Below are 24765 nucleotides of genomic sequence, written 5' to 3'. Positions count from 1 at the left end.
TAGAAACATAGAAAATAGGTGCAGGAGTAGGCCATTTGGCCTTCCGAGCCTGCACCACCATTCAATGAGTTCATGGCTGAACATGCAACTTCAGTACCCCATTCCTGCTTTCTCGCAATACCCCTTGATCCCCCTATTAGTAAGGACTACATTTAACTCCTTTTTGAATATATTTAGTGAATTGGCCTCAACAACTTTCTGTGGTAGAGAATTCCACAGGTTCACCACTCTCTGGGTGAAGAAGTTTCTCCTCAACTCGGTCCTAAATGGCTTACCCCTTATCCATAGACTGTGACCCCTGGTTCTGGACTTCCCCAACATTGGGAACATTCTTCCTTCATCTAACCTGTCTAAACCTGTCAGAATTTTAAACGTTTCTATGAGATCCCCTCTCATTCTTCTCAACTCCAGTGAATACAAGCCCAGTTGATCCAGTCTTTCTTGATATGTCAGTCCCGCCATCCCGGGAATCAGTCTGGTGAACTTTCGCTGCACTCGCTCAATAGCAAGAATGCCCTTCCTCAAGTTAGGAGACCAAAACTGTACACAATACTCCAGGTGTGGCCTCACCTAGGCCCTGTACACCTGTAGTAACACCTCCCTGCCCCTGTACTCAAATCCCCTCGCTATGAAGGCCAACATGCCATTTGCTTTCTTAACCGCCTGCTGTACCTGCATGCCAACCTTCAATGACTGATGTACCATGACACCCAGGTCGCGTTGCACCTCCCCTTTTCCGAATCTGTCACCATTCAGATAATAGTCTGTCTCTCTGTTTTTACCACCAAAGTGGATAACCTCACATTTATCCACATTATACTTCATCTGCCATGCATTTGCCCACTCACCTAACCTATCCAAGTCACTCTGCAGCCTCATAGCATCCTCCTCGCAGCTCACACCGCCATCCAACTTAGTGTCATCTGCAAATTTGGATACTACATTTAATCCCCTCACTAAATCATTAATGTACAATGTAAACAGCTGGGGCCCCAGCACAGAACCTTGCGTTACCCCACTAGTCACTGCCTGCCATTCTGAAAAGTACCTATTTACTCCTACTCTTTGCTTCCTGTCTGCCAACCAGTTCTCAATCCACGTCAGCACACTACCCCCAATCCCATGTGCTTTAACTTTGCACATTAATCTCTTGTGTGGGACCTTGTCGAAAGTCTTCTGAAAGTCCAAAGTCCAACTGATTCTCCCTTGTCCACTCTACTGGAAACATACTTAAAAAATTCCAGAAGATTTGTCAAGCATGATTTCCCTTTCACAAATCCATGCTGACTTGGACCGAACATGTCACCTCTTTCCAAATGCACTGCTATGACATCCTTAATATTTGATTCCATCATTTTACCCACTACCGATGTCAGGCTGACCGGTCTATAATTCCCTGTTTTCTCTCTCCCTCCTTTTTTAAAAAGTGGGGTTACATTGGCTACTCTCCACTCCATAGGAATGGTGGGGTACAGATTGAGACAGACTGGAAATGGGAGGGTACAGAGTGAGACAGACTGGGACAGTCTTGGTTATCAGCCTAGATCTGTGCTGAATTAGCCAATCCCAGTTGGCGAGGATTGGTGGGTTCAGAACTCAGTTGATTTCCTGTGCTCAGGACGGGGGAATAAGACAGCCAACACTTCCCAGTCCATTTTCTTAACTGGTAACACTGCTGAAACTGTGCCTGTATGAACGAGTGAGGCTAAGCTTGGCTCCCTTGGTGCCCCCCAACTCACTATCTAGGCTTATACTTGAGCAAAAGACACAGGAGCAATAGGTACGAGTGTCAGTTCCCATGGAAACAAACCCCAGTATGTCAATGTCTTTAGGAGATGAGGAAAAAAAGCAGTAAAAATTAGATGGAGAGAAAGGCAATGCTTTTGCAATTTTATAATTTAACTTCAGTTATTGGAGTATGGGGAGAACTTGGAGCAGTGGGACCGGTCTTGGATTGCTCTGGCAGAGGGCTGACAGAGGCGATGGAGCAAATGGCCGCCTTCTATGCTGTAAATATCAATGGTTCTATTCAGCTCAATGCCACATGATTGATGGCAGACAGGGTTAGCCTATGTTTTGTAATTGTACAGGGGCTGGGCATCGATTTCCTGTGAGCAAGACCTGATATTCTCAATGCTGACTGTCCTCAGTAAACTCTGCGGAATCGTTTGTACTTCGACATGGAGTTTTGCAAGTTGCAAACTGGATAGATGTTTTGTTAGCAAACCAATCAACACGTCACTGATGCAACTTGTAAACTGATCCAACATAGCCGTCACTGTAATTCGAAAACCTAGAGACAGCCGGGTTTTCTTCCACGCTATCAATCATTAAAGCATGGAATTGTTCAAGACTGATTTCCACGCTAATAAGGGAGTTGCTTTACAAAATAATAGTAAAGAATTTAACAGTACATTATTGATTTAACGTGGGTGGTCAGATTATTTTGGATCTGTGACGTTGTAATCAGAGTTAGGTGCTTGCAGCATTCACACCACAGTTTCAATGACCTCACCGAGGTATCAAGCAGATACCGAGCCCTTTTCCACAGAGGGCGGGAACATTCAGACTGATTAACCCCCCCACCCCAGCAGCACCCCCACCTCCCCTCACCCCAGCACACTTGCTTGCAGCTTACTAAAGAGCATCACTGGCAGAAGCTAAAACCAGCTCACTCACTTGGAAAGTGCATGGCAAGGAAAAATAATGGTGAAGGGTTACAACAAAAAAGCAACACAAAAAGTCTGAGTGAACGTGTAGAGGGTAGTACCTTGTTGTAGTAACCATACGTTATAGCATTGGGTTGAACCCCAGCTTTCTTCATCTCAAACAGAACTCTGACAGCAAGCACTGGCTGCCCATACTGCCCACATAACTGCATCAGAACGCGGTAACACACCTACAGTGGAAAACACAACTTCCGTCAGTAAAAAGTCCTTCAGGGAAATGCGCTGAAGAAATTACCTGCAATACATTTTTCTCCCAGTTACAGAGGTGCGACCATGTAACACGGTCTGGCCAAAGACTCCATTACCTGAGGGTTTTGAAAGCTTAGTTTAGTTACATGGACATCACATGTGGTGAGAAACAACAGCACTGTACCTTAAGCAGAGTGTGGTTTCAATAGCAAATTCAAAAAATATGTAAGAACATTGTAGATTGTCTAATATTGGATTCAATGAGTCAAAATTAGAGCTAATCATGTAATCCTCCTCTGTCTCATATGTCTTTAGCATACTTTATCTTTGGCATGTAATTTATAAATATATGGTCATGATAAAGCAACCTATTTATATTAAGCATCATATTTATTGAGGTCAGGACGACAGGAAATTTGAAACTTGCAGGAGCTATATTTCTCACCACTGGAACAAGTGGGCCCAAGGCATCCCGCAGAGCGCTGTATCTTGCATTTAGCAACCTACAGCAGGGGCACTTAATCTGATGGCAGATTTCAAGATCCATGAAAATTTGAGACAGTTTTGCTGTTGTTGCTATGGGTGAAAAGCCCGTTATATCACAGAATCATTATGCGCCAGTGAGAGCATGCCCCGTGAATCAAAGCGAGAGAGCACAGGGCCAGGTACCAGCTCATATACCATGCAGGATCACAAACCAAACACTTGGGATAAGGGAGACAAAAACAAAGGAATGCGGGGAATGTGTTAAAGATGCCCATAACCATTTAAATCAATGGGGAAAAAAATTACTGATTGAAAGTTACACTAAAATTTAATTGGGGTTACTTTGGCCAGGGTAAAGCAGAAACAAGACAAGCAGCACTTGTCTGCTAAATGCATTCTTTAATATAACTTTCTTCCCTCCCACTGAATTACACAGCAATACTGAAGCTGCCGTTTGCCACCATGGTGCACGTCAGTATTGCTTACCTCATCTGGTGGCTCTAACTTCTTGACCTGCATCTTTCTCAGCACATCGTAAGCGGTCCGAAGAGCTCTGACCTTCGAATGGCAAACCTTCATGTAACCAGGGAGGCAGATGAACCAGAGACCGTAGCAGTGACGAACCAGACACTTTGACCACATCTGAGGGATTGATGAATAACGCTTCGCAATCTTTTGAGCTGATTTTATCTCCTGAAATGCAACAGAATATAATGAGTAAGATTTTGTTAAATGAAATGTATGTCATGTATGTGTACAAGGTGTTCATAATGTAATGCTGTCAATTTAAGTTGTAAATATCACTCTCCATATACATAGATGGCATAAAACACATGGACATCAGACTTTACCCGATCATTCACACATTTCCACTCTAATAATATTACCCATTCATATATTTCCACTCTGACAACACTACCCATTCATTCACATACTCCCATTGTACCTACAGTAAATCCTTCATTGTACCATTAGCACCTAATTATTCACACACTGTACACAGGCATATTCAGAATACAAACATTAGTCACATAGTACCTGCTTAGTTCTTCTGCCCATTGGTGCTGGACTGTTGGGACAACTACTTTTTGAAGTTAATCTGCTGGCTGGAGTCTTTAATAAACCCTCAGGCCTATCAAATAGCTCCGGTGTCAGCACAGGGAAGCCAATGTAACTGAAAGAACAGGATGAGACCAGGATTAACACAATGCTAACGTACAGCAAACATAGTCAATAATGTACATGTGATGCATTAGCACATCTTTAATTAAAGCATATTATGCAGAATCAAATGGTTTTAACTGAACATATACCTAACCCACTATTAACATTAGTGATAAGAAAAACACAAAATACTGGAAATACTCAACAGGTTTGTCAGCATCTGCAAGAAAAAAAAGAGATTAACATTTCAAGTGAAATACATCCTGGGAAAGGAAAAGAGAAAATGCTGTCAGCACTCAGCAGGTCAGCAGCATCAGTGAAGAGAACAGAGGAGTTAATGTTTCGTCAGAACCCCAATAGGGACACAGACAAAATGTTACCTCCTCTCTTCCCTCCAGATACTGCCTGGCCTGCTGAGCGTTTCCAACATTTTCGGATTTTCTTCCAGATTTGCAGAACCTGCAGTTAGTTCTTTAGGTTCTGAGAAAGGGCCTTTTATCTTTTAGATGTTGATACACCTGCCGTGGTATTTCCAGCAACCCAGTTTTCTGTCCTCAGCCAAGGTAGCTGTTGGGACGACAACTGCCTCAGTGCCCCAGATTAGGCAGAAGAGAAACAAAGATTAGTCAGGTTGCCCCCCCCCGATTGCTATACAGTGGGCATTGGGTGAGCACCAGATGCTCCTCCTTATGACAGCCGAGCCATGAAACATGGCTACTTAGTGAGCTATTGGAGGGCACCCAGTCCCTTGGGAACCACATCTAAACAAGGTGGCAACACTTCCAGAAAGCAGATTCATTTTTTTTTTAAGATCTTGTGTTTGCAAGTTGATGCCGCAGATTTTCTTCATTAATAAAATTGAAAACCTGTTTTTAAAACAAAAAATAAAAGCAGAAAATTAATGTGAAGCATCTTTAAATATAGAGTTGGCAGTAGCTCTCCGAAGACCTGTTACATTCTCAGCACACAAATAGATCTAATGAGATTGCATCAAAAATGATTGGTTGGAGGGGATGATTATAATCATCATTCTCTAAATTACATTACAAACATGCTAATTTACAGAAATCATCTGAAACTAGTAATTAACTCACAATTAAATCAAAATTTAAAACCATACTTTGATGGTCTTAACATTGTATCTGTGTGGAAGGATGTTCTGATTTCACTCTGCCATGTGCACCCCACCATCTTAATGTGTGATCATGTTCACATTAGGATATCAATACTTTCTTGAGAATAATCTATAGCTGCATACACTCTATCCAGTGTACAAGCTTTTACAATTATCCAAAAAAGATACCATGAATTAAAACATTTTGAGGTTCTATGCATTTCACTTTTTAAAAAAATGATAGAAAATAATTTGTGTGCCCATCATATTTCAAAACTCGAAGATCTTGTGATTACCCCCACGGCCTAATCTCACAGGTGAAATAGTGTTTGGATGCGTACCTATACTGAAGCGGGTACTCTTCTCCATTAGGCAGGGTTGGGAGTTCAGGAGGTGTTATGAAAACTGTATGTTCACTTCTGTAAGACTCGTCCAGTTCTATGAGACGCAAATCATCTGGGCGCTCTGCATCCAACTGGATTAGGTCAAAAGCTAGAATTACTATCACATACCATACATTGTGCGGCAGCAGATATTACCATATAAAGATATTGGCATTGGTAGGAATTGATGGGAGGGAGTATAATGAAGCAAGGGCTTCAAATGGAACACAATGTGTTCCTTCTCAGTTTGCTCGTGTCATGCATCTTGTGTGGCCAAGATAACAGATCGGAAATCCACTCTCAACTTCTCGGAATTCTAGCTGAATTTTAAGAAGTTGAAGAGAACAACCTCGAGTGAGTGTGTAGATAGAAGTGGCCATCAGCTACTTGGCAGCTCTTCACAATGCAACAGTTGAAATAAGTGTCTCACTGTATAGAGAACTACTTACCTCATCCTATCCCTGACGTATGTTGCAGGGACACGAGTCCCCTCTGTCATTTTATTAGTCACGACAGTACTTCTTTTTAAATCCTAATTCCCTGTCCTTTTTCCATTTTTCTTAATAGCGTTGCTTCCCAAGTGATGTTGTATTTATGGCCTTGTGTGGCTATGTGCTTTATTTCCTCATAATCCTTTGTGTGCAGAAGTTTTTCTTGTACTCATTTTTCACTGGCTTAGCTCAAATCCTCAGACTGTGTCCCCTGGTCCTGGATTCCCCAACTACAGGGAACACTCATTCCTTATCTATCCCTTCATTATTTTAAACATCTGTATCAGATCCAGTGAATATAACCCAAATGCATCCATTCTCTCATCACAGTTCAGTCCCTTTACCCCAGGTCTCACCCTGACGAACTGTTGCTGGACTTTCTCCAAGGCCCGTACATCCTGTCCAAGGCTGGATGATCTTAGGAAGTAGGTGGAATGCCTTTTAATGCAGGAAGTACTATCACCATATTCAAGCATTCCATTCATCATTTTGTCATGGCAATAGGCAGAATGGAAGAATGTATTTGAGTCCCTCCCATACTTCAGAACTGAGGCCATATCCCTGTACACTGTTATAAAGTAGTTGTTATTTTTTGATTGTTTCGCATTCAGCAAACAATGCATCAAGCTAATGCATCAGATTAGCTTATGGTCGTCTGAGTTTATAATTGTGTTTGGAAATGAGGAATATACAAAACCAGCAAACACTATTATGCTCTTTCTTGCAATTAGCTTCTAGAATTTGTAATTGGGTTATGCATTCTGTCAGCACATTAGGTCAGCAGTATCTACATTGGCATGTGTACAGGTATAGTGTCGAATATCCGGAGTTCCAGAATCCGCACACCGGGACGATCCATGGCGGGGTCATCCGGAATCTGGAAAATGTTCTGGAATCCGGACACGACGTCACCGCCACCGCCCACTCTCTGCCTCGGGCTGCAGCTGACCTCTACCCCGCCTCGGGCTGACCCCCAACCCCCCTCCCCTCCCCTCCCGACTTACCTTGGCCTAGGTGTTTCCGGACATGGGATGTCCTGAAGTCCGGAAAAACAAAAATCTGGGCTCGGGCATTTCCGGATTCGGGACATCGAAGTCCAGAAATACACAGAACCCGGAACCGCCTCGTTCCTGAGGCTTCTGAATTTTCAACGCTGTACTTATATAACAATAATGATCTCTTTCAACGTGACTGCTCACTTTATAGGCAACGTCAGAATTGAGCACCTCTCCAAGTCAAGAGTAGCCCAAAGGCTAAACTGGTAGTCACAAAGTCTCAAACTCTCAACTAGGATAACCAAGCTTGATCCCAGCTTCAATGACAATCCCCATTCTGGGCATTCTTACTTGGACAACATGATGAAAATAAAGCATCTGTATCCAGATTGGCATGAGAACTTCCACTTCGTTAATGTGAAATCGAAGAAAGGGACCTTCCTGCTGCACTGTGGCATTGGTATTTCTCCTGCTTTGTGTGAAAGGAGCCATTGAGTATCGCCAAGTGCTCAATGTAACGTCCTTTCTATACTTCTGCCCACTGGAATGAGGCAACCCCAATTAATACTGCTTGGTCACTTAAGAGTGAGTCCTCCATTTAATTTATTGGAAATGGAATCCAATCCATTCCAGAAGAGAACAATGTTCTAATGCTTCACCATTTGGTCTCTGATAATCATTCTGTTTTGTGTACATTACACCAGCTAAAACCCACCTTCCCATTCACACTTTTGGCACCACTTAAACCACATCATATATTAGAGTTTTACTGTACTGCCAAGAAACGTAAAGAAGCATACCCATCAGTGTTTTTTATGGTGGTATATTTTACTTTCTCCATCTCACTGCAATCTCTTCGCACGAAGCATTATTCAGGAGACTGAGCTTGTGCTATAGCAGCTCAGGAAACAGCAGCTAGGAGTACACAGAGTAAATGCGCAGCAATCTTCCCCCACTGCACCTTCTGCTCAATGGCATGGCTGAGATACTCACCTCCTTGCTCTCCATTTGCTCCTACTCCCTGTTGGTGGCTGTTTATTCAGTCAAAGTGCTCTGGTCCTCTGGAGCCATCTGTCTAATTCACTCTCTTACCACTTCCCTCCATTCCTTTTAAAAACATCCTCAAAACCCTTCTAATCACACCAAGTCTCACCCCAGTGCTCGCTGAACGACACTGGCTCCCGGTTAAGTAATGCCTCGATTTCAAAATTCTCATCCTTGTTTTCAAATCCCTCCATGGCCTCGCCCCTCCTTATCTCTGTAATCTCCTCCAGCCCCAACCACCCTCTCCTCTAATTCTGCCCTCTTGAGCATCCCTGATTATAATTGCTCAATCATTAGTGGCCGTGCCTTCTGTGGCCTAGACCCCAAGCTCATGGAATTCCCTCGCTAAACCTCTCCGCTTCTCTACCCCTTTCCTCCATTCAAGACGCTTCTTGAAACCTACCTCTTCGACCAAGCTTTTAGTCACCTGCCCTCATTTCTCCTTATGTGGCTCGGTGTCAAATTTTTTATCTCATAATACTCCTGTGGAGCGCCTTAGAATGTTTCACTACGTTAAAGGCGCTATAGAAATTGTTGTTCTTGTAATCAGATTGCACCATAACTCTTTCCATTCAACCTCTTCATGCTTGCTGTCAGAGCCAAGATCAAGAAATTACCCTGCTGGAAATGAAGGCGATCAGTCTGTATCCTACCATGCTGCCAACAATCCTTCAATCAACTACAAAGAATCAATTCAACATTCTTCTCATTTTTCTGCTATTGCTGCTTATTTATTTTGTGAGTATAGTTTTAAAATGACACTGGGTAGACTTTCCTGGGAGGATCTAATTTCCTCGGCATCATGAGGGAGAAGATTTAAAGTCATAGCTGAAGCAACCTCTTGGATTAACGAGTATATCTCCACTGATTACTTTCTTTGCGCAGTTGGCCTCAATAACTATGACAGGCTAATTCCTCCAATGCTGTCAGAACTCATGGTTCAGGCTAAAATATTCCTCACTAAATATCAACGGAAAAACAGAAAAAAGATATTTAAGTTCATCACATTTATTTGTATAGGTTTAATTTTCAAAAAAAGGGTTCCTGATGATGACAGAGTTTAATTAAAATAAATACCTTAAACACTACCACAAACAATATTTGACGCAAAAAATGGCAATTAACTTGTGCCATTTAAGCATCGTATCCATGTTCCTGTGTAGAATCATACATGATTTTTTATTTAGTTAAACAATACAAAGTGCACAATTTCTCCAACCACATTGCAGAGACCATGAGAGAACTTACGAGCTGACAGGCCAGATTTCCAGGGTGGAAAAGATCCATTGCATGAAAAGACTTAATGAATACTTTGTCTCAGAGAAGACAGGGAAAAAGCTCCAAAAGATTGTGGATGAAGAATAGAGATCTGCATTAATGAAGGAACAGTTTGTAATGATCTAAGGCCTTATTGACAAATAACCAGGATTATACATTGTGCATCCCAGAATATTAAGTGAGTAGTGAAGGATCTTACCATGAATTTTCAAAATTCATTAAAACAGGGCTGGCCAAAGGATTGGACCGAAGCAAATGTTGCACCTCTGTTCAAACAGGAGAAAGGGCAAGTCAGACAACTATCAATCAGTGAATTGAGAGGAATGCAGCAAACTACAGGAAAACATAGAGGTTTGGAAAATGGGCAGATAAGTGGCGGACACAGTTTAATAAAGAAACATAAGATAGCGTACAACATTTCAGCAATAGAGATTGAAAGTATACCCTAAATGGTAAATTTCTCAATGTAGTGCAGGAACAAAGGGAATTAGATATGAAGGTATATAAATCCTAAAAAGTGAAAGGACACATAATCTTGCAGCAGAGAAGGAGGCCATTCGATCCATCGTGCCTGCGCCAGCTCTTTAAAAGATTTATCCAATTTGTCCCACTCCCCCAGCCCATTCCCCATAGCCTGCACATTTTTTCTCCTTCAAGTATTTATCCAATTTCCTTTTGAAAGTTACTACTGAATCTTCTTCCACCGCCCTTTCAGGCAGCACGTTCCAGATCACAACAACTCGCTGCATAAAAAAAAATCTCATGTAGCCTCTGATTCTTTTGCCAATCACCTTAAATCTGTGCCCTCTGGTTACCGACCCTACTGATAGTGGAAACAGTTTCTCCCTATTTACTACAAAACCCTCATAATTCTAAACACCTCTATTAAATCTCCCCATAAACTTCTGCTCTAAGGAGAACAATCCCAGCTTCTCCAGTCTCTCTATATACTGAAGTCCTTCATCATTAGTACCATTCCAGTAAATCTCCTCTGCATCTGTCCAAGGCCTTGAAATCCTTCCAAAAATGTAGTGCCCAGAATCGGACACAATACTTCAGCTGAGGCCTATATAAATACATAAGTAGCCATTAAAAAAGTAAATGAAATTAGGGACGGAGAGTGATTGAATACAAAAGCTAAGATGTTTTGACGACTTCACAAAATGATGATCAGGCTATATCTGAAATACTGTGTACACTATCGGAAGAATAGAATAGCCTTGGAGAAGTTGCAACACAGATTTACCAGGATAGCACCAGAAATGAGGAAGTCAGAGTTATAAGGAACGGGTACAGCAACTCGGGCTATATTTTCTCTCGAATTGAGAAGACTGTGGAAGGACTTGAAAGAAGTGTTCGAGAAATCATAAAGAATAGCAAAGTAAATAAATTGCTAGCTAAATTAAAGACAAGCGGCCATGATGTCAAGGTAAACAAAGGAGGATATTAGATTTTTTTTTAGCACGGTTATTACAATATGACATGCTTTGCTACAAGTGGTGATTAATTGATTACAGCATTTAGAAAGGCACTTAAGCCTTCAAAATATAAAAAGATATACAAAAAAAAATAGGGAAATGGAATAGATTGCAGAGAAAGCAGATGACACTCAATGTAGGCTAGAAGGGCAGAATAGCCCCTCCCCGTCTCCAAGTACTGGCATGGTTCCCTTTTTCCGCAGATGTTCTTCCCACTCTATCAAGAAACACCAGGCCTTTACTCATCAACTCTTCTCTCTCTTGCAACAGTGACTGCACTCCAGAAGTACTTCATTGGCTGGAAAACACTGAGATGTCGGTGGTCGTGAAAGGCGCTATATAAATCCAAGTCTTTCTTTCTTTTCTTTCTTTCTCTCCCTTCCCCCTCTCCAGCTTCAGTGATTGAATTGACAAGATTTGAAAGTTACCATGTCTACGGTGGCAAGTATGAAGCTTCATAAATACCATTCCATGGACATGACTTGGAGCACCCGACTGTTGAATCTTGCTCCACCCAAAATCACTTCTAATTTGCCAGGATGTGCACCTCACTTTGGGGAAACAGGCAAACTGGAAAATAGCAAAGTCAGGAATGCATATAAATTCATGTCTGAAATTGTAATTATAGTTGGCAGTGAGAGAAAGCGGTTATTTAGATTTTTTTTTGCCCTCAGCAGTAATGAGTTCAGAGTGAGAATTTTTAGTTTTCAGGCAGGTTCAGTTCCAAAAGCAAATTGCAGAATACTCCGCAGGAACCTCTGTACTGTAGGGGCTACTATCTCACAATTGAATTTTAAAAATTTTGTTCCTACACAAGTATTAGCAACATTTATTATGTGATGATTATATATCAATAATTTGCAGCAGTACATTGGATCAACCCCAGAGCGACTGATTCCTCCATGTACGAACATGTTTACAAAGGGTGGCAGAAGTTTAGAACTCTCTTCCGCAAACGGCAATTGATGCTAGATCAATTGTTATTTTTAAATCTGAGATTGATAGATTTTTGTTAACCAAAGATATTAATGGATATAGGCCAAAGGCGGTTATGTGGAGTTAGATCGCAGATCAGCCTCGAGGGGCTAAATGGCCTACTCCTGTTCCTATGTTAAATGTTTCACAAAAATGCTGCTCTTATAAAACCATATATCAAAGGGGCTACAGATCTTTTGAAAGCAAACAAAGTGGCAGACTTGTTCAACAGTTATAAGGTGTCCAAATGATATTCATCTCATATATGTCACAGAAAACTCCAGTGAGCATTCCAATACACAGCATATGTTTTTGCTCTAGGCCAGCTGAAGAAATAAAAGCACAGATATCCACTTGGCTGCCCTTCCTTAATTCTTTCATACTTACAAATTGACTAAATAGATTTTATGTTCATTGGGCTGATTTGTTGGGGTAAAGAATAATTCCGAGTCAGGTCACTGATTTCTAATGCAGTTCGCTGTAGACAATGAAAACCATCTAATAAATTTTACCCTCTACAGAGAAAAAAGCTTGGCTCGAACACAGCAAGATCTCATTAAGAGAATAAAAGTCCACCAACTGATTGGAATGCAATAAAGCTCCACTGTGAAACATGTCAGGATATTAGAAAGTGAGGCACTTTATTTTTGGCATCAAGACTCAACTAAATGTGCTTTCATAGTTAAAACGGATATAGGGCACAAGGGAATGCTTATGAAATTGCTGAATTTTAAAGCATCCAAGAAGCTTTTATTGGGAAGAGAGAAGTGCAGAGGTTATTAGAGGTCACTGGCAGTAATTCTCTACATTCAGAGAATGGCAGGTGACCTACTTTTCGCGTGCATGTGTATACGACGTGGCAATCAGATGTACAGGGAAATAAACCAAGTGGCACCATCCAAAATGCTTCTTTTTATAGAAAACGGGAGAATGCTATTTTTGGAATGCTATTTTTTCTCCCCTTGATAATTAACGACCCACTAACATAATCATACATTTTAAAGCCGTGCATTCCAGTGGTTGCAGTAGGTTATTGAGAATGGGGAATAATTGATATTCTCCTGTTTTTCATTAAAAGAGGAATTTCTGAACCCAGACATCTCCTGAATACAGCAAACAATCAGGAATTTCAGGTTCAGTTCATAAGGTGGTTTACATCCAAAACCTATAGGGTGAGATGAAGTAGGGTGGGAGGCGGCTGGTGTGGAACATAAACATCAGCACAGACTTGTTGGGTCGAATGGCCTGTTTCTGTGCTGTGAATTCTATGTAGTTCTATCACTGATGAGTTTATGCATCCTAATATTTGGAAGAGAACCAGCATTTATATGGTGCATAAACACAACTAAAAAGAAGAAAGTGCTTAATTTGAACAAGATCTGCAGAGCTGTAACTACTAGTGCTGCATACGAGTCAATAGTACGCGATGAAGTTACTGATCCAGTGGTGAACATTCCAAGTCAAGAGTGTGATGGAAACTCACCCTCACCCAGATAAGTGCAGTCACACAATGCGGCACCATCCAGGACAAAGTTGGCTCGCTCAGCACCCCATGCCCATTCGCTCAATACCCACCCTGCCCATTACCCGCGCACTGCAAACAACTGAAACAAGGGTCTCATCTAATAAGCAGAAAATGTTTGTGTAAACTCGTTCTTAGAGGGAGAGTACACTTTGGACAGGAAATATTCCCCTGGTCTTAACTGCCCTTTGTACTGTAGCCAAAATTTTAGTGGTAATATTTAAAAAGAAAGTTGCAAAGAAAATGTAGAAATATACTTATTGCTGGTAATGTGGCATGTGGTGAATGCCAGGGGTCTGCCAGACAGACTCTGATCATGCAGTTATAGTGGAATGGGCAACATGTTGATGAGGAACTTTGCCATTGGAGGAGAGAACAAAGGTCAACTTCAGGTGTTTTTAATGCACCTTCAGCAGTGGTTCAAGAATGACAGAGCAGGGTACTGGGAAGAGGTCAACCATTCACTCTTTTAGCTTTGGAAAACAGTGCACGGTGTTGGGGGTGACTTCAAGAAGAGAGTGGAACAGGGAAAATGTACTAATTGCAAGACAAGTATAAAGTGGAGGAAACAGTGCCTTAGCTGTGTATGTTAAGCCTTTGCTTATGTCTCTTGTAACATGGTGGAATAACTGGCACAGTTCTATTGCTCCCCATCCAGCTTCTAATTGCAACAATTTTGAAAAGGATACAACCCACCTGGCTGTGACATTCAGCCAAGCAAGACTACGTCGTTTAAAGGCCAGCAGCTGTATTTCATAACTTACAGCTGTCAAACACTTTATTTTTCATATTAATGCAGAGTGAAAGCAGCGGTACAATTGAAAGTGGAACAATTAAACCCTTCTGCACTGGGAGCACGAGACTATCCAGTCAGTTCATGTTCCAGTAAAAGTCAAGATCTACTCGTTTTAAGACGTTTTCCCCCTCCTTTTTCTGCCAAATTTTTTGGCGGGGTTCAGTTCTACAGTTGCCCTTTGGTATCTCTCACAAGCATCAATGTGATTCTTGACAGTGAACATCATTGGGCTATTTGACCACGGTAGGGAGTGAGGTATTACATCCGGGCACTATCCTGTCCTCACCTGATAACCACACACACATTTCCAGCGAGGGTGCTGGAAAGCAATCAAGGCCTTACCATTGCCCTGCTGGCATCAGCCAACTGCAGAGCAAATTTATCACCTTTGTAGTCTGGATGAGACAGCGATCAATAATCTTAACCAGCTGAGCCATTGGGAGATCTAATTCTAACATTGACCCAGCTAAATAGTATCAAATGGGCTTAGTTTATAGCATGCATATTTCTGAATCAGGAGCTTGTAGGTTCAATCCTCTCTCCTAGACTTCAGCATTTTGTCTAGGCTTCAGCACCTTGCCTAGGCTCAGTGGTAGCACTCTCACCACCGAGTCACAAGGTTGTGGATCAAGCCCCACTCGAGACTTGCAGCATTGAACGAGAGCTGCACTGTCAGAGGTGCCATTGTAAAATACTAAACTGAGATAGTTGGTGCCTGCTTTGACAGAGAAGATAGACTATTGCATGTAAAACCCATCCTGAGCACTTGCACTCTTCAACCTTATTCATGATAAATTGGAGGGTGGCAGGGAAGAAAGGAGAATACAACTGTTGTTGTCAGTAATGAACATTACATTTTGTAAATATGCAATAGGAAAATTCAAATGAGTTGTCTAAATCAATTGGCTTACCCTAACTCTGTTCTCTGCCCTAAACACACACTGGTTCTATTATTGCTCAATCAATCACAACCTTTTACATTTTGGAAAAAAGTTTTGCAGATGCTTCTAACTGTGACAACACCATATGGGTTTTCTATTTTTGTAAATAACACTGCCAGTTGCAGGTGCAGTGCAGGGAAGCACAGACTGTCATGCTGAAGTACCCGCAGTGGCATTTGGATTATGCACTATAGCATTTTTAACAGACTATTATGATATATTTGAATAAAATATATGAAGTCAATTGTCAGAGTCTGACACACACAGATAAAGGACATGTCCAATGGGATTCAGTAACCTTGATTTTCAGTTTCAACGTTAACCTACTTTTCTTGCTGCAATACAAACTGCCACAGTTATTCACAATAGACTCTCCTCAAAGAATGATAGAATCCTCGCCGCTTGCTGATGTAGCCATTAATCTTCCAGCATGTTGTGACACAAGGTGCGAGGGTTTAGGCTTGCTCCCATAATGCTTCACACAGTAAGTTCCTGGACCTTGCTCATATAATTAAAGAAACAAGAGGCTCGGCTCGCCTCCACACAGGTTTAGAAGAGTCATTCTTGGCTAATTTGGCAAAGGGTTGGAGTAGGCACGCAGGAGAATGGTATGTGCTAAGGGTGCACTAAATATGGAGAGACAATATGTTACAATTCAGGCTCTCGCTGCATACCTTTCCTCATATCCAGTGCAAAGGGCAACTGCATGCTTGCTGTGAATCAAAACCTGATTTTGTGTGTGAAATAATCTGGGAGGTAATGCGCTGAGGCATCTGGCTATCGCTGCTGATCAGCTCAAATACAACAGTGTACCTCATACGCTCCTGGTCACTCAGACTGACAACTAACACACTGCACATCTGAAGCTATTAATTGTGACTCAGATTTATTAATTAGTAAAATTAAACAGAAGCAAGACCAAACAAAAATTGGCCTGGGTTTTTATTCTGTTTCTTCGCCGCACCCAAAAGATTACATGGCTTCAGGATGGGGTGGTGTGTGTATGTATTGTGAGGCACAAGGCATCGTAACTTTATGGGATAGGCTGGATGCACCAGTCGGTATAAATAAATAAATGGTTGCATGTGGGATACAAAATAATGTGATATTTTCCAGTTTAAAAAAACCCACGGGTTCAATGTGGTCCCTCACATTCTGAGATATGTGTGATGAGTACAAATGTAAAATTAAACCAGCTTCCAAACCAGGGAAAGACAGCGTTAAATAAATAATTATTTGAGCGAGTGAGTAGCCCACCTCACCAATGGCCGACAGTTAAACGAATAAATGGTTGTCTCTGGAGTGCAAATTAATTCATTACATCGTCCAGGTTTAATTAATGCATTAAAAAAAAAATTCATTCACGGGATGTGGGTGTCGCTGACAAGGTCAGCATTTATTTCTCATCACCAACTGTCCTGAGAAGGTGGTGGTGAGCCGCCTTGACAACTGAGAGGCTTGCTCGGCCATTTCAGAGGGCAGTTATGAGTCAACCAAATTGGTGTGGGGCTTGAGTCACATATTGGCCAGACCAGGTAAGGGGGGCAGACTTTCTTCCCTAAAGGACATTAGTGAACCACATGGAGTTTTACATTTATTTAATTAACTGAATATAAATTCCCCAGCTGCCATGGTGGTATCTGAACTCTTGGATCATTAGTGCAGGCCTCTGGATTACTGGTCCAGTAACATAAGCACTATGCATCAATCTCCTCAATGTGTGTGAAAGGTGCATGTATAAAATTAAATGATGTCCCGCCATGCGAAGTCTGGCATGGAAGTAATTGACATGAAATGTGTCCAACATCCAGATCTCTCACTTTAAACCAGTAAAGGTCTTGATGTCCTGTGTGCAATGACAGGATATTGATCAGTATGTACATGTGTACGTGTGTAAACTGCTAAATCGCATGAAAGAACATGGTCAGGGGAACAGACACTTCGTCCTGCAACTCCATGGACAGCATCGATATTACTCACTGCTGACTACACCAGATGGCTCAGAGCAACGGCCCAAGAAATCCCTGACACAACACTCCTGCCAGCAGTTCCCCTCCCAGCGCACCCACTCAAGGCTGACACAGCTTGGCCACAGAGACAAGACCAGATGGAAAAACCACAGAAATAAAGAACTAAACAAGTCTGAAATCCTGATGAATTGGTGATTTAGCCATCATCTACACATTTAGGAAAACAGTAATGTAACACGGGTCTGGAAGTTTAAGGAACAATAAAATGTGAAGAGCGCAGCATGAAGGTATCAAGGGATTATGGATCAAAGTTGGGTAAATAGAATTTAAAACTTAAAGGTAGCTTTTGATATTTTTAGAAAAATAAGTGTTTTGTTTAAAATTATGTAAAAGTAAACAGTTCAAGTAGAGACAGCTGTGCAACATCAGCACAACACCCTTAATGATAACTTGTAGACTTTTACATAATGTATGTGCTTAATAAAGTGAAAATTAAACACGTGAACTCCACCCACAGAGATTTTAGGTTATATATAAGAACATAAGATATAGGAGCAGGAGTAGGCCATTTAGCCCCTCGAGCCTGTTCCGCCACTTAATAAGATCATGGCTGATCTGATCATGGGCTCAGCTCCACTTCCCTGCCCACTCCCCATAACCCTTTACACTCCTTTATCGCTCAAAAATCTGTCTATCGCCGCCTTAAACTCTACAATAATGTATAGTTTTATCATCTAAATTCATGTTTGATTCTAGGGCCATCGCCTATTGTATAGAATTTTTGATCCAAACCTAGAATTCTGTTGCAAATTAGTTCTGCAATTAAGACTTCACTGATGTTCTGGAATCTAGAATCTATGAGGTCCCTACCAGCACGTAGCGTGAATGCCACGCTTTCACCCATTTAAAAACAGAAATTCCTCCTTCACGTCCATGTCATCCCATTCAATGAATCCACAGAAAGGGCAAGTAGCCAGCTCTCAATTCCACTCTCCAAACTCCAGGGGGTACAGAAAGACTCAGCATAACCCCATCAAATTTGCATTCATCCATGGAACGGAGCGGCTCGTATTTGCTCTGTGCTGCTCTCCCTTCATCACCGACAGGAATCCCCATGTGTGAAATTATGGCCATTACCTTGTATCCCAATACTCAGTGGCATGGTGCTTCAACTCATTATTCTACCAGCCCAACCCCACTACACAGTATTGGATTGTGCCTGATTGGCAGAATATAGCTTAATCTTGTTTGTGCTGCAGATATTCTTGCTATTCCAGAATATAAATGTATTTTTTATTGGGTCAGACACTCCTGGATCAAACACCTAGAATTAGGTCAGATCATTACAAACTCACAGTGAATCAACCAAGCAGTTTGTTTTGAACAAGAGTACTATGCAGTGTTATAATGTTTTTTTTAAATTTAGGTTAAACAACATCGAAATAAGGCTAACAGACATTTTCTTCATTCTTTGTTCAAAAGGAAATCACACAAAATAAATGCAACCATCAACCTTCCCCCGGAGAAAGGAATGTCTTGTCTAACGCTGCCATTAATATACAGTAATCCTTAGGCTGCAAATAAAATTTACCCAAGTGCATTGGTAATCTACACTAATAAACTGATGCTAATGAAATGAACTTTAACATAACTTTGCTCAAAAATAATTGAGGAAATGAATTAAAAAAGCCAAAGGGGATTACTACTTTGCACATAAATAATTTGTATGTTTCCATAATTAAGTTCCAAAAATGTGTGCCACAATCCTTTGTTAGAAGCACATCTTTATTGCAAATTCCTGTCTATTGAGTCTATTCGAGAAACATCTCTGCCGGTCTGGGGACTGCAAGGTGAATTACTGGACCCACACGGAGCGGCCCCCTTCGAGTGTCGGCCGCGTGGGAAGCGGTTTGTTCACTCTGCTTGCCGCGACAGCATCAGTGCGCTTGCGTGCGAGAGGAAGCTTACACAACGAGGATTTTGCGCATGGAGTGTCTGGAAGCTCCCTCTGATACAATGAAAAAAACAACGTGGCTGCTGTCTATAACTTTGTTGTTGTCGCTCAGAATTGCACCCAAACAAAGCCCTTGATTGTCCTGTGTAACTGGAAAGAGTTCAGCCATTGACGGGCACACAGGGGGTGGTGTCTGGCTTAGGGGCCCTGGGCCAGAAATGGGGTTTGGGGACTGTTCAATCAAGTCTGGTCTCCATATAACAAAAAGGATATAGAGGCACTGGAGAAGATGCAAAAAAGATTTACAAGGATGATACCTGAACTGAGAGGATATAATAGGAATAAATGAACAGGCTGGGACTCCTTTGACTAAGAGATGACCTGAAAGAAGTCTTTAAAATTATGAAGGGATTTCATAGGGTAGACATAGAGAAGATGTTTCCATTTGTGGGGGAGACCAGAATTAGGGACCATAAATATAAGACAGTCACTAAAAAATCCAGTAAGGAATTCAGGAGAAACATCTTTACGCAGAGAGTGATGAGAACATGAAACTTGCTACCACAGGGAGTGGTTGAGGCGATTAGCATAGGTATATTTAAGGGGAAGCTGGATAAACACATGAGGGAGAAAGGAATAGAAGGAATAGAAGGTGAGGGGTTAGATGAAGAGGGTGGGAGGAGGCTGGTGTGGAGCGTAAACACCAGCACGGAGCGTGGGGCCGAATGGCCTGTTTCTGTGCAATGCTGTGTAAAGTAATTTAATTCTGAAATGAATGAACAGAGTTGCCTCAATGTGTTTTTTCATTTTGCTAAATGAGTTTTATGTGACTGACCAACATTTCTGGGGTGGATCTTCTATCCATTCGATAAAGAAGTAAATGGACTAAAACCAAAACTGTGCACAAGTTGAGTGCTTGGCTAAACTGTAAAATTGACATTTTCCACTGGCTGTGTTTTTTATTCTGGAATAGTTATTTCTTGTCATTTGAATGTTGTATAATTAGCCATGTGTAAAAGACATTTAATGATGTGTGAGGATTATTTTCAATCTCATTAATTCTGATTATTTAGGGATTGTCAGATTAGTAAATGTTTTCATACCCGTGAGATTTATATGGAAACAAGTTCACAATTGAGAGAATATTGCCAACTCATGCAACTAGCACATTGACCTGTGCACATATATTATTTTTCAAACTTGATTTAGCCCAAAGATTATATTTAGTAAGAAATCCTCAATAGCTATAAATGCTGGGGCGTCATTCAGCTCTGAACTGCTAGTTTGAATCCCAGTAACTGCAACCCACATATACAGGGCAGGTTATCACAAACTTGCTAAGGACTGACCAAACGATCCACATCAGGGATTCTTCTGCTGAGGCTCCAGAACCTCTATCGGTCATAATGAGCTTTGGCTCCGATGATGTAATGTATGCATCTGTGAGGATAGTTGTAGAGCTGTTGAGGGAACTTGATTTAATGTTCTATTTAAAATAGTTGTAGAGCTGTTGAGTTGGGAGTGGCTTAGCCAGTCATGTGATGTTCACATGACTCAATAAAACCCCAGCCAGTTGGACTTGGGAGATCCACGATGGGGCAGGTGATTGTGAGCCTGGTGGATGAACTGGTAATGTGCAGTGTGAGTGTTAAACCTTTTGCTAATAAACCAACTAGTTCTTAATAGCAATGTGTTACTATGAACTCTTAAGCAAAGAACCCATGAAGCAAATACATCACAGATGAGAAAAAAAGGTTGTAATAAATAATTTGTAATTATCCATTTAATTTTTTCGAGACCAACAAAGCATGCTCATCAGTTAGAGGAGAGCTTGTGTCATCGAAGAAGGTTTGTAATCTATCCATTTACTCAACCTTCCAAATGGGTACACAATATTCAGCTAGGTATTACAGAAAGGATCCAAGCTCTTCAAATTAGACAGCCTCTCAGCATTGCAGGAGTAATCAAATATAGATTTCCTAAAAATGGACACAGGATTCTGCAAGAACTTCAGAATCCTGCACACAAGAGCAGTTAGTTTCCTCTCATTCCACACACAACCTGGATTATTTAGCAACAAACAGAAATGTAACTTTCCACCAAAAAAAAACAGACGTGCCTGGAGAAGTCAGAGATTAACATTGAGCTTTCATAAAATAACAAGACGACTTACTTTGTCCACACAATCGTCGAAGAAAGCCAGACTTGCATCCTTGTCACTCACAAAGGAACATTCCTCGATGAATCGAATAAACATTTGTGTCTTTGTTATCAATGAGTAAAACTTCTGGTGAGAACGGTCTCGGCTCTTCAGGAAACCTACGATTAACAGGAAGTCACTAATTTAAAAAAAAGATAAATATTCCTCTCAATGGAATGCGATACCCAAAACATGGGTAAAAATCCTGTGACCCTGATTAAAAGGCACAGCGACTCTTTTGTCTAATATAGCCGAGGTCACTGGCTTTTGAATTTCATTGAAAAATAGAATAGCAGAATGGAGTAACAGAATTTGACCGTTTCAGTCACCATAACCTGTGGTCCCAATACTTTCCTTGGGAAAAACTTCACAAATTTAAGGCTAGCTGCTAGACACAAGTGACAAAACTGAAGCATTCTTGTCTATACTGTATCATGGCATTAGTTTCTTTCCGTCATGGTACATATGGGATGTCAATACTGGATTCACTCACAAAGGAGGAAATGGTAGCGCTTTCTTTTTAGAAATTGTAATTTAAATAGCAGTTTTATTTCAAAGCACAATTCAAACTTTATCTTTTAAAAAGCAGGCGGCTAATGTTTTTGAATTCAATTAATTTACAATGCAGATAATACTGTATTTAATACTTTTTAAAGGAGGCACCTAACTTGATGATTGCAAAGTCAAAATCACAAATATTATTCTTTAATTATTTTCAATTATTTGTAACTACCTTGAAGATCAAACAGTGAGCTTGCATCTGTGGCTTTCTCAGAAGGAGCCTCTGTTATGGGTCGAAGGTAAGTTCTGTAACCCTTCAGTATGGAAGCCATGAATCGGAGGAAGGCTTCTTGTATCTCCATCTCCAGCACCTGCATCTTCTTACCAGAGTTCAAATCATGATCGTTCATTGTTAACTCCAGTAAAGCTTCCTCTCTGGGTCTTTGATGCACTGGAAGTAAATCAATTTAATTTTACATTTAAATGATTATTATAAAATACACATCCTTAAATGTATGCAGTGTACAACTGAGTCATTTTTAATTGTTTCTAAAGATTTTTTTTATAAATAAACTTAAATTTGGAGATTTTATTTTCAGATTCCTCCCCCCCCCCCCCAAAAGACAATGACTCATGGTGGTGTACACTTCCACTGGAGTCTCTCTGGTATCTTTCCCAAATGGCCAGTTTTCAATTGTAAACCAAAAAAAAAAGTGCCAGCATTACTGCCTGTGACAAGCAGCACATCCGATATCTGATCCTGCCTCTATATGCTGTAAATTCTATAGGATAGAAAGAGGAGGGAAACAGAGTCAGAGTAAACAGCTCGAGTCAAGCATCAGCATAAGCATGCTGAGATATCTCTTGCACTGTTAATTCAGATAGGACGTGCCATATTTACGAAAGGATATACTTGCTTTGGAGGCAGTTCAGAGAAGGTTCACTAGGTTGATTCCGGAGATGAGTGGGTTGACTTATGAGGAAAGGTTGAGGAGGTTGGGCCTCTTCTTATTTGGAATGCAGAAGAATGAGAGGTGATCTTATTGAAACGTATAAGGTTATGAGGAGGCTTGACAAGGTGGATGGAGAAAGGATGTTTCCACTGATGGGGGAGACTAGAACTAGAGGGCATGATCTTAGAATAAGGGCACCCATTTAAAACTGAGATGAGGAGCAATTTTTTCTCTGAGGGTTGTAAATCTGTGGAATTCGCTGCCTCAGAGAGCTGTGGAAGCCGGGACATTGAATAAATTTAAGACAGAAATAGACAAGTTTCTTAAACGATAAGGGGTTATGGGGCTGAATCCATGATCAGATCAGCCATGATCTTATTGAATGGCGGAGCAGGCTCGAGGGGCCATATGGCCTACTCCTGTTCCTATTTCTTATGTTCTTATTGTGGGCAGAGTGTCTGAATTTGTGATATGTGCTGTCGCTGAGCAGGGTTCCCACCCCCAGCACAAATGCCCCTGGAGTCTCCGTGGTTATCTGAATACTTTGCCAGTTTTAAAAGGATGAACAAATTTTAGCATTACACAGTTCATGATGTACTTACTCTCTGCTAGCTGTTCATAAATGTTGTTCAAAGAGTTGATCAGATTTTTACAAGCTTTCTTTGGAAGCACTTTCCATGTAAGGCTTTTCCTGTCTTCAGTTCTGAAACAACAATCTTCTTTTAAATACAAGTCTTGAGCTCAAATACACAGCAAATTAATTTAGAAATTGCAATCTCAATATTGTTTTCACTATCAGCAAAAAATAAATTGCATCACAAGTACACTGTGTAAATGATAGTCAATTTAACAAAACAATATACCGCCCAAAATTGTAATTCAGTATACACGCTGATGAGTCAGCTGGTAGGCAGGGGACATTGAACCATCAATTAATGGTAACCGGTATTGTAGTTTCTTGCTTCGTACATTAATCTGGAGTTTTAGCTCAACTAACTGATAGAAACCAACCCACTTATCATTAATTTGCTTTATAAGCAAGAAAATTATTATAGAATAAAGAACATGCCACCTTTCTGTGGAATCAAGCTAGTCAACAAAGTGATCAGTGACAGTTATTATTTTAGACAACGGTCATGCTGTAATTACATATGGGTGCCAGTGGAGGTGCTGCAGTGCCACCATCGAGGGAAGGGTATAGTTACAGTATTAAAGTTAACAGAAGCATTACCATTATAAATGTAGACAGAGGAATTTATAATGGAAAAGGAAAACAATAAGGACAGAATATAGGACTTTAAAATGGTTACTGATTTATGTCCGTTTTTTATTCACTTCACAGGATGTGGGCATCGCTGACAAGGCCAGAATTTATTGCCCATCCCTAATTGTCCTCAAGAACGTGGTGGTGAGCCACCTTCTTGGATCGCTGCAGTCTATGAGGTGAAGGTACTCCCACAGTGCTGTTAGGGAGGGAGTTCCAGGATTTTGATCCAGCGACGATGAAGGAACAGCGATATATTTCCATGTCAGGATGGTGTGTGACTTGGAGGGGAACGTGGAGTTGGTGGTGTTCCCATGCGCCTGCTGCCATTGTCCTGC

The 24765-nt window shown here is 41.1% G+C and overlaps 1 protein-coding gene across 12 annotated transcripts in view; it reads right to left on the bottom strand.

The window, feature by feature from the left end:
* dennd4a (DENN/MADD domain containing 4A) overlaps positions 1-24765 on the bottom strand; it is a 137735-nt gene that overhangs the window by 42656 nt on the left and 70314 nt on the right. For all 12 annotated transcript variants that reach the window (XR_011587450.1, XM_070858601.1, XM_070858600.1 and 9 more), the window contains 7 exons: positions 23766-23866; positions 22443-22661; positions 21683-21828; positions 6024-6157; positions 4443-4578; positions 3891-4097; positions 2771-2899 (listed from right to left, as the gene is read on the bottom strand). Coding sequence is in view for 11 of the 12 variants with exons in the window: in XM_070858601.1 (XP_070714702.1) it covers positions 2771-2899; positions 3891-4097; positions 4443-4578; positions 6024-6157; positions 21683-21828; positions 22443-22661; positions 23766-23866 (1072 nt within the window). In the remaining variant the exon portion in view is untranslated. The remainder of the gene's footprint in view (positions 1-2770; positions 2900-3890; positions 4098-4442; positions 4579-6023; positions 6158-21682; positions 21829-22442; positions 22662-23765; positions 23867-24765) is intronic.

Source organism: Pristiophorus japonicus, chromosome 17, assembly GCF_044704955.1.
Source record: "Pristiophorus japonicus isolate sPriJap1 chromosome 17, sPriJap1.hap1, whole genome shotgun sequence".
Classification (NCBI taxonomy): domain Eukaryota; kingdom Metazoa; phylum Chordata; class Chondrichthyes; family Pristiophoridae; genus Pristiophorus; species Pristiophorus japonicus.
Note: the sequence above shows the minus strand (reverse complement) of the source record. Positions and strands in the feature narration are given on the sequence as shown.